At 42.4% G+C, this 10,011-nt stretch overlaps 1 protein-coding gene across 2 annotated transcripts in view; it reads right to left on the reverse strand.

Annotated features, from left to right (window-relative positions):
* LOC147168336 (complexin-2-like) overlaps window positions 1-6,496 on the reverse strand; it is a 63,358-nt gene extending 56,862 nt beyond the window's left edge. The window contains exons 1-2 of one of the 2 annotated variants that reach the window (XM_086084738.1): window positions 6,233-6,496; window positions 4,885-4,993 (exon numbers count right to left, since the gene is read on the reverse strand). In XM_086084738.1, the coding sequence (XP_085940864.1) occupies window positions 4,885-4,915 (31 nt within the window). In that variant the 5' untranslated portion in view covers window positions 4,916-4,993; window positions 6,233-6,496. Of the gene's footprint in view, window positions 1-4,884; window positions 4,994-5,078; window positions 5,203-6,232 lie in introns of those variants that run through there. The other variant, XM_086084739.1, reaches the window with a different exon arrangement.
* Between the last annotated feature and the right edge of the window lie 3,515 nt (window positions 6,497-10,011).

Consider the following 10,011-nt stretch of genomic DNA (forward strand, 5'->3'; position numbering starts at 1 on the left):
CTTTTTCAAAGTACTACTTTCCACGCCCACTTTCATACATACAACTTATCATCATTACCAGCTGTCTGATACTGCTTAGTGGCGCTGTTGGTAAAGTGCATTGTCCAGTAACATTTTGTTTTTTTTCATTTATCATTCCACTACAATTAATGAGTAATTTTCATATAATTTATCTTTCAATTTACTTCGAACGCATTCCACATGCATTCTGACTTTATCGTTCAACTTCAACAGCAAGTCCACTCATTTGTCGTTCAACTACAATTAATAATTTGTCATTTTCACATAATTCATCTTTCAATTTACTCAATCATAAGCATTCATAAGAATTGTGAACCATGACTATGAGGTGGATTTCTGTACTTAAAACCTTGCCTATAGAAGTTAATGATGGCGTGAAGTTAGACTGAATTATTTTACTGAACATTACTTTCAATGGGCTCTTTTTTTCTATATTTGCATTCAGTACAGATTGTGATCTCTGATATGTGCTGAGGTTTCATACACATCTACCCCCCCCCCTTTTTTTGCTTACATGCTCAGGCACACACACCATTTTCCATGGTGCCTCCCTGATTTGAGGTTTGCTCGCTTCGCCCTTCAGATTTACAGCAATGGCGGCAGAGCGAGGAAGGCGGGATGGAGGTTGGGTGAGTTGGGAGGGACGGTGCTGGGCAGGAAGAAAGGCCCAGAGAAGTGTGGGATGGATGGGGGTTTTAACACCAGCGGGACGGTTGGATGGCACGTGATGACTTGAAAGGCGAAGCGGTTGGGGAGGGTGGGAGGAGGAGGAGGAGGAGGAGTGAGTGAGTGGCGGAGGATACAAACATCCTCCATTAACAGCTTATAAAGGACCAATTTGTCCTGTTTCATCTTCCGCCTCTACCTCCCAGGCCAGAGGAGGAAAAGCAAGGGGGGGGGGGGGTGTTTCGGGTTGCAGAGGTTACAGATGCTGGCGGCTTTTTACGAGTAGTTTTGATGTGACGGGTGATAAATCTTCACCAGCACGGACGCCACGGGAGCCGTGAACACTCTCTCACAGACACACACACCAAGACACACAATCCACAATATACGCAAACATCATTCTTCCTGACTTGCAAATTGAATCTATTTGTCATTTGTCCACTTTCCGCTGAATGAGTTATTTGGCCAAAGGCTTTACAAGTGTGCGTATGAGGGGGTCCACCACATAAGCACATGAGATCGAATATAGCTCCAATCCACGTTCATGTTTTATGCAGGCGGAGGAAACACTGTTTACAACAGTGATCGGTGTTTACTGGTGTCCTACCTTCATGAACACACCGCTTACCGTTATCATGATCGGATTCCACAGCTTGAAAATGCACAATGAAACACACACATGTCAATTACACAATTCAACAGGTCTTCCAACACCGTCAGCTGCCATTGTCCCACAAACACTGAAAAAGTCAGCATGATGTCACACAAAAATTAGCCGCATAATCGGTAATTGGGACGAACAGAAGTTTAGTAGAAAGAGAACATTTTTGCACTTTTTGTAAATAATAGGTGCCTGGATCATTTGCAATCAGCTATTAGCGTTAGGTATAAAGTGTAAATTAGCAAAACATAATGTAATGGCTAGCCTGCTAGCAAACATCTGCTCTACGGTAAGCTACACATTTCACCGTCAAAAGAGCCTTCATTGCCAACAAATGAATTGGAGATTTATTCCCAAATACAGAATTGAGGATAGTTGCTGAAAACATGGTCATCGGCCAAAGACTGAGAATTAAAACATGTGGAGCTCAGTGCAGTGTGACGCACTTGGGAGTCTGACCAGAGTCACACTAACAGAGTGCAGCAGTTACAGTTGTGCTTGAAAGTTTACACACAAAGTTTAAACGTATCAGCACAACTGTAAATGTACACAAGCTAAACGTTGCTTATTGACACAAAAATGCACATGCACATTTCTACTCATGTCAATGTCAACCTCTGAAAATACCAAAACAATTGCCACAGTATTTTGGATTTTATGGGCATAAAGTTTTTTTCTCACCATACATACGGTATGTAAACTTTCAACTAGAACTGTAGCTAGCTAGCTAAGCCCTACACCCCGAAAATGCATATTCCCTTCGGATAGTCCGTTGGCGTGGTCGCTTTGGAGCGCCTCGTTGTCAGCCTTGAGTGCACACTTAACACGAAGAGAAGTCGAAAGAGTGAGGAGAGGAAATAAAAATGACAGCCAGCATGTGGGCAGGGACTTTTTTTTCACAAATTTGAAGCCTCATTTTACATAATTAGCCGTTTTTTTTTTTATCATTCAAATTTGATAGAGTTGTTAAGTTTTTTTCTCAGTTGTGTGCCACATTAAGAAGACTTTTTTTTTTTCATCTTCGGGACTATAATGATCAGGTTATTTCTTGTATGCCTGTTATTACACCAGGTTGTTTTTTTTAAATCAACTTACCTGTTGAAATTCAATTTACTCCTAGTATTTCCCTTCAAAGCGATTTACCTGAAAACATCTTTTCGAGTGACACTCCCCACGTTCATACTAAAGATGGCAATTTTTCCAGATTTTCACCATCATATTACATTGGTATGCAATTTCCCCAATTAAAGAAAAAAATTAATTCCATTTAACAGACAATCTACGGCTTCTTCAAGTGGTCTGGCATTTTTTCCCGCTGCACAGTGTCGCAGCGCTGCAGTCGTCAACAACACGACCAGCCGGCTGTTGCTTCCCGTGCATGCTCAGACTCCTGATGCTCTACCCAACTCCCCTACGCCACACTCTTAGGACCCCAGCGGCACAGAAGCGGGAGACAAACTTGGCGGGAATGCGAGCGTCGAGCTCGGGTGCGAGCAGATGGAGTGTGACTGTGCGCCGGTAGCTCACATGAAGAGTTTGAGATAATTGCCTGCAGCTAATCCGCCGCGCACTCCAAAGCGGTTAGTTAGACGAAAAATAAGTCAACTTCTCGCCAAAGAGTTTGCCCAACAGCACAATGGCCATTAAGGCTGGCAGCCATGTTTAATCATATTAATCACTGATTCCCAAACACTCTCATCAGGTGTGTGGCAGGAAATTTGGGATTTTTTTTCTTCTTTTTTTTGACAACTGCCTTTTTTTTTTAATGGAAACGCATATTGGAGCTTTATCCGAATTGAAGATTTTTTTTAACTATACAAAATCTATATTCTTTTAAAAAAATGCCCTCTTTTTCCCAGTACATTTGGGTGGGTGTCAATTACACACATTGTTTTGCCATTCACTGGCCAGCACGTGTTTTGTCCATATTTAAAATAGCATGTTTGTATTTATAAATCTGATTAGCGGGTATGAGGTCCTTTGTGGCCCCCCCAGTAGCGCTGACGATAAATCGTGCCCCCCTCCATCATTTAACTTGACCATCCCTGGCTTAGGCTATAAGAAGCCACACACCAGGATGCACAACGGCCAGTGCACCAGCACGCTACCAGTATACAACGACCATACACCAGTACGCCTCTGAATGGGGGGATCTCGACCCCTGGTCGCCCGCCATTCAATCCAATGCCACACATCTCTATGTGGCTGTTCTTTCACTGGGTAAAAAAAAAAAGAGTTCAATAAATGAAGGGTAATGTTCGCCTTTTCCCCAACGGCTTACCTTTAATTGTGTCCTATTTCAAGCGAATACACTGTTAGTCAATTCTAAGTATGCTCACGCTCAAACAGTCTCCAAGGCGCACAAAGAGAAAAGCCATCTACATATTCATAACATGAAATTCATACATGAAATTCATACATGATCGCTGATTGTCTGCCGTATGATAATGTGGCATGCGGGGAGCGATTGCATTAGGTGTTCTAAAATGAGAAGATGGCAGATTAGACGGCGTTTTTTTTATTAGGAGCCTCCTTCAATTTCCTCCTTATTATTATTCATAGGATAAATAAATTGCTGTTTTGACAGATCTCCAATTCTCAAAAATCGAAACGTTGTGCAAGCGATTTTTTAAAAATTATTATTATTCAGACCTCATAACCGCTTTCATTGAGCAACATGAGATTTGTCAGAGATGCCCATCATAAGTAGACCTGCAAAAAAAGTTTCAAGAAGCCAAGCCCAAAACACACACAGGATGTCTGCCATTTTTTATTTAAAGCAGCCATTTTAGAATGTTTTTTTCTTAAGGGGTTCCTTCAAAGATGTAGTCCCACTTGCTATTTGCTACTAAGATTGAACCTTACATACTGGACAGATGGATGACGCAAAATTATGAAAGGTTGGATTTTTCAGAATTATGTATGCCGAAAAAGACCAAAGTTTCAACAAGCCATGACCGACAAGGCAAAGGAAGTCTGCCATTTTGCTCTGAAGCTAATTTAGGCGCAGTTATTGAGGTCATTCGAAGATGAATTTATCTGACAGATTCACTTGACCAAATTTGAATCTTGAATACCAGACAGATACGCAAAACAGTGACGTTGTTGTGTGGCTGGAGCATGGTGGTGAATTTGAATGACAACATACAAAATGCCATGTCTGAAAACAGTCAATCCTGGACTTTTCTTGGTGTCCTCGAAAGATGAACTTTTCCTTGAAATTGTGTCCAACTCGCGCCAAGTTTGACGATTACAAACCAACATCCATCATTCCTTGCGGGAATAGCACGGCAGCAAAGTTAAGTGACTCTTCAGGAAACATGAAACTCCACAAGGTCAGACCTCGACCAAATGCACTAACCGATGCCAAGACTTCCTCCAAACTCTGAATACTTGCATCAAGTCCTCACATCGAGTCTTCCTCATGCGGGCCGTGTCAATACAAATCAGCGAGTGGCAACATCCCGGAAGCAGGAAAAGCCTTCCCGCAAAACAAACATTTGCTGCAACAATACAAAAAAGAAGCAAAATCTTACCTCCCAACGCTTGTTTCATAACAAAATTCATGCTGATGGCTTTTTTATTCCCTGCCTGGTCGGAGCGATGTCACATTCAAAGGTTGCAGGCCAGTAGAAGTCCCGAGATCTGAAAAGAAAAGGATGAATGAAATGAATGGATTTTTTTTGTGGTGGGTCACAACGAAGTACATCGAGGCCAAAGGTTCACATACAACAATGCATACACGACCGCACAGCGTCAGCACGAAACCTGTGAGCAATCAGTCGTCGAAATGTGAGAACAAACCGTGCGCTTACTGACACGCAACCGCATCGCGCAATCTGCCCACAGAATCTAGTACACACCACCTCTACACAAACGGTTCGACAGCCAATCGCATGCTGCACAACCATCACACATTTTAAATATCAGACACAAACACAAAACTACCAGTACACAATCTTCGCGCAATTCCACACTCAACTCGCACACACAAAACGCAATCACACCACCTTTTATGATCTCACATTTTACACTCAACTCACTACAACGAAAACACGCAACCTTCGCACAATTAACTTTAAAAAAACATAATTTACTAACAATTTACTGACAAATAACCTTAATTAAAATTTACAAAAAAGGAACACTTGACCTCCTTACAATTTACAAATAAGCTTCAACTTCAAAACAACAAAACCCACACACAGCTTCTCACTCAACACATAATCACGCCACCAGCACACAATCATTACACTACCAGTACACAATTCACACACAACACACACCAGCACTGTCCGTACACTATTGCCGCACGTCACCGCGGTTCATATTTTACACACCACGTGCATAAAGTGCATGCAATGAATACACAACCTTCACTACCATACAATTTACTAACAAATACCACACCACCATCACAAAACTACCACACACGAGCCACCAGCACACTTCGAGTACACACAACAGCCACACACCAGCTTACAAATAACACACAAACACACAATCAAGACAGTGCGCTTGGTATATGTGTTTTCCTCTAATTAAGGGTGTGTGACCTCTGCTTGTGTATGTGCGCGCGCGAGAGAGAACACGGGTCACCACCAACGGACCTGAAGGGGGGAAAGTGAACGCAGGCGTGTGTGTACGTGTGCGCGCGCGCGTGCCCAGATGATGCTTGTGGTCAAACTTTCCATCCTAACCTCCGTCGGCTTCTTCACCTTTTACAAAAGCCGCTCGTGCACGCCACTCCCCCTCTACCCGGGCTTGCGCGTGCACGTGTAGCGAGGTGCGCGCGGAAAAACGTCTCGAAGGCGGTTTCAGCGCCGGCGCGAGTGGACGGCTCCGTCGCCCACGCAACATCGGCATCGAACGTCGATTAATTACCTGCGTTGTGCACGGAGGAAGAAGAAGAAGTTGTCCTCGCGGCTGGTCGCTCGGATCGTCTGCACGAGAAGAAGAAGAAGAAGAAGGCAGAGGAAGAGTAGGAAGATGAGGAGGAGGAGGAGGACGTCCTTGCTGCTGCCTGCACGAGTGGAGAGCGAGGAGGAGGAGGAGGAAGAGGAGGTGGTGGTGGTGTATCGTGGAGGATGAGGCTCACACCATGACAGGATGGAGAGAGCGAAATACAGGAGGGGGAACGTCCCGCTAACGACCCCACTCCTTCTTCCTCTCTCTCTCTCTCTCTCTCTTTCTGTCCACGCCCCCTCCCAACATGGCCAGACAGAGCCATCAATCAAGCATTAAAGGTTTTGACCACACACACTCACACACGTTTTATTCTTCCTTTTCCTTTATTAGGTTAGTGCAACAGGCCCTTGCATGCAATCCATACATGGCATGCGCCATGTATGGATTAAAGAAACCCTAAAAATAAAAAATAAACTCACTTTTATTGATTCGTTGGTTAGTTGGTTACTCTATTAGCCATTTTGTTGGTAGGTTATTATAGCCTATTTAGTCACCGAAGTGTTATTTTGTTCATCGATTTGTCAGTTACTGGGTTGCAAGTTAGTTAGTTAGTTAGTCAGCAGTCTTGTTTTGAGTAATCAATTAGATAATTGTTAGTGTGTAGCAATTTTTCTAGTTATTTAGTTAGTTTTAAGTTTATTGGTAATCGAATTTAGTTTGTATAAATGTATTGTACACGTTGAGAGAAACCAGTTGAGGTGGCTCAGGCATCTGGTTCGGATGCTTCCTGGGCGCCTCCCTGGGGAGGTGTTCCGGGCATGTCCTACCGGCGGGAGGCCCCGGGGACGACCCAGGACACGCTGGAGAGACTACGCCTCACGGCTGGCTTGGGAACGCCTTGGGATCCCGTCGGAGGAGCTGGCTGAAGTGGCTGGGGAGAGGGAAGTCTGGGCTTCCCTGCTAAAGCTGCTGCCCCCGCGACCCGACCCCGGATAAGCGGAATTGAAGACGGAACGGAACGGAAATGTATTGTAATGAGAGTGAGTGAGTGAGTGAGTGAGTTGGATGTTTTTGTCATGGCTCTGCTCTCGGTGCGGTCTGCGTTTGTTAGTTTTTTCGGTCTCTGATTGAGCAGAGGGGCGTGTCCTCCTGCGCCACACTTGTTTCCCATTCCTAATCAACGCTTTATAAGGACTGGAACTGCCGGCACTCCCTGTAGGAGTAATGACCTTGTTACGTCCTCGTCCAAGAGCATTATTCAGATCTCGTGTTTTTTTTTCCTGTTCTAGTTTTCGTTCTTCGTTTCCAGTTTTCGCGCGAGTCCTTTTGATCCGTAGTTTTAAGTTAGGTATTAATAGAGATGGCAGAAAGCGAACATTGAAATGATCAAATCATTTGAAACAATTGATTCACAAAAATAATCGATCTTTTGGAACGTTCGAAACATCTCCCCACAACGACATCTGGTGGCCATTTGTAAAATATTACAATCAAACAGTTGAGCAGTGTTGCCAGCTCCCCAGTAAGGAAACTACTTGCTCTATGTCATCGCCTGGCAATCGGCCTATACTGTAATTGTAATGGACGCCATAAGAGAGAGAAATGTGTAATGTCTTAAAATTGAAAAATAAAAAATGACATGACAAATAACAAATCATAAACACAGGCACTGCTGAGTCGTCTTAGTTCAGTCTGTTAAGAGCTACAGGCTGTGGGGGCAGCAAAACGGAATGCTCTCTTCCCGAGTTCAGTTCTGACGCGAGGAACAGAAAGATGGAGAATATCACAGGATCGTAATGCTTAATGTCCTGCAGTTCTCTGTATAAAAGTCCTTAAATGAAATGGAGCCATGCCAAGAAGGGTTTTATAAATCAAAGTCAGCCAGTGGGTGTATACCTACGTGCACTTAAGGAAGGTAACTCAGATTTAATGTACAAGTTACAATGATGTGTGAGGCGACCATCACCAGTGACAAACCTTAAGGCACTGGGATAAACAGTGTTTAAAGACTGAAGACATTTCAGTGAAGCTCCCATATACAGCACATCTCCATAGTCAATAAGTGGCAGAAATGTTGCACACACAAGTCATTTACGGGCTCTAATTGTAAAAGAACCCTAGCTTCACTCTAAGCTTGGAGACTAAACAAGCAATAAGCGTCAATCGGACTTCCTTGTTGAGTAACTCACGTGTGTTAGAGAAAACCATGAGCTTAGTCTTTTCTGTGTATGTGTATATATATATATATATATATATATATATATATATATATATATATATATATTATAATAATTTTGTATATTTGTTTTTATTTTCACTTTTAGTCCTTCATTTATTTAGTCATTTATTTATTTTAAATTTTGGCAGTTTTGGTCCATACTGCCAAGTCGAAATGTTATTCAAATGAGGGGGCGGTCCTAAGCGCGTCCTGGGTTGGACTCCGCCATTGCAAACTACCTTTCATTGGTCGAGTGAGCGGCTCGGCGAACAAGGAAGTCTCGCCGGCTTGCATTGGAGAGCTCTAGCAACGGACAACTATCTTGTCCTACGGTTACCTCGACTTGTTGTCGAGCAACTCAAGTCGTAAGTTGTGTAGCCTACCATTTTCTCCACCTCCCCGGCGACCACTCCATGTGTGCTACACTATGGAAGACCAAAACTTCAAAATAAACAAAATTCAAAATAAATAAATGACTAAAAGTGAAAATAAAAACGGCTATAAAAAAAAAGAATTTGAACATTAAACTAAAAAAATGGAAATAAAAACAACAAAAAATATATACACATCAATAAATACACTTGTATTTAATTTTTGAATGATTATTTTTTATATCCGTTTTTATTTTCACTTTTAGTCATTTATACCAACGCAACTAATGACACACTCAACGGACGATGACGCAACACCTCACCATACTCCCGAATGTCGGGCCACTTTCCCGACTTTCCGACTTTTCGAAGTGCAACGTTGAATGAGCAGTGAGCTAAAAATTCGCCCGGGCGAAGGTACGAGGCACATAATGGAAGAACAGCAGAACGAACAAACACACACAAGAGCAACTGGGACCTTTCTAATTAAACAAACGAACAAAGTGCAAACATAAACAGCCAGATCTCGGATGAAAGCTACTGGGTTGTTTTAACTGTCGTGGCAATGGCACGCACATCTGAAACCAATGTGGCAATCATGGAAAAATAAAATAAATTCTATACCGTACAATTGCAGTGCCTTACTGTAAAAAAAAAAGTAAAGAAACTGCTTTGTACCATTTACAGAAGCTTGCTGTAAATATTTGTTCCTCCATGATGTCAGAATTTACAGTATTCAACTGTATTAATGAAAAACGGTGCACTACTGTTGAAAATTCCTCGTATTTTTAAAGCATTTTTTACAGTGTCGTTAGTTAGCTAGTTAGCTATCGATGCTAGCCATTTTTAAAATGACTGAGTTATTTAATTGTTTTGTTTTTAGTTAGATGGGTGATATTTTGGGGGTTGTTAGTTAATCAACTTAGCTAATAAAAAGAGTGATTAGAACTAATAACTTGAATTAGATGCCTTGTTCCTTTTTGTGTCATTTCAGCTGTTGGACACACAGAAGGACACTGAAAAAAAATCCCCAAAAAACATCTTGATTGTTTGTGTGAATGGAGTCACATAATCAAGAGCAGCTTCTTGTGTGTTGTGTTTCATAGCATCAACAACACAAAGAGAGAGAGAGAGCGAGAAACAGCCCCTTAATAACAGCATGGCGC

Source organism: Leptonotus elevatus, chromosome 9 (assembly GCF_054856555.1).
Source record: "Leptonotus elevatus isolate MCC_2025b chromosome 9, RoL_Lele_1.0, whole genome shotgun sequence".
Classification (NCBI taxonomy): Eukaryota; Metazoa; Chordata; class Actinopteri; order Syngnathiformes; family Syngnathidae; genus Leptonotus; species Leptonotus elevatus.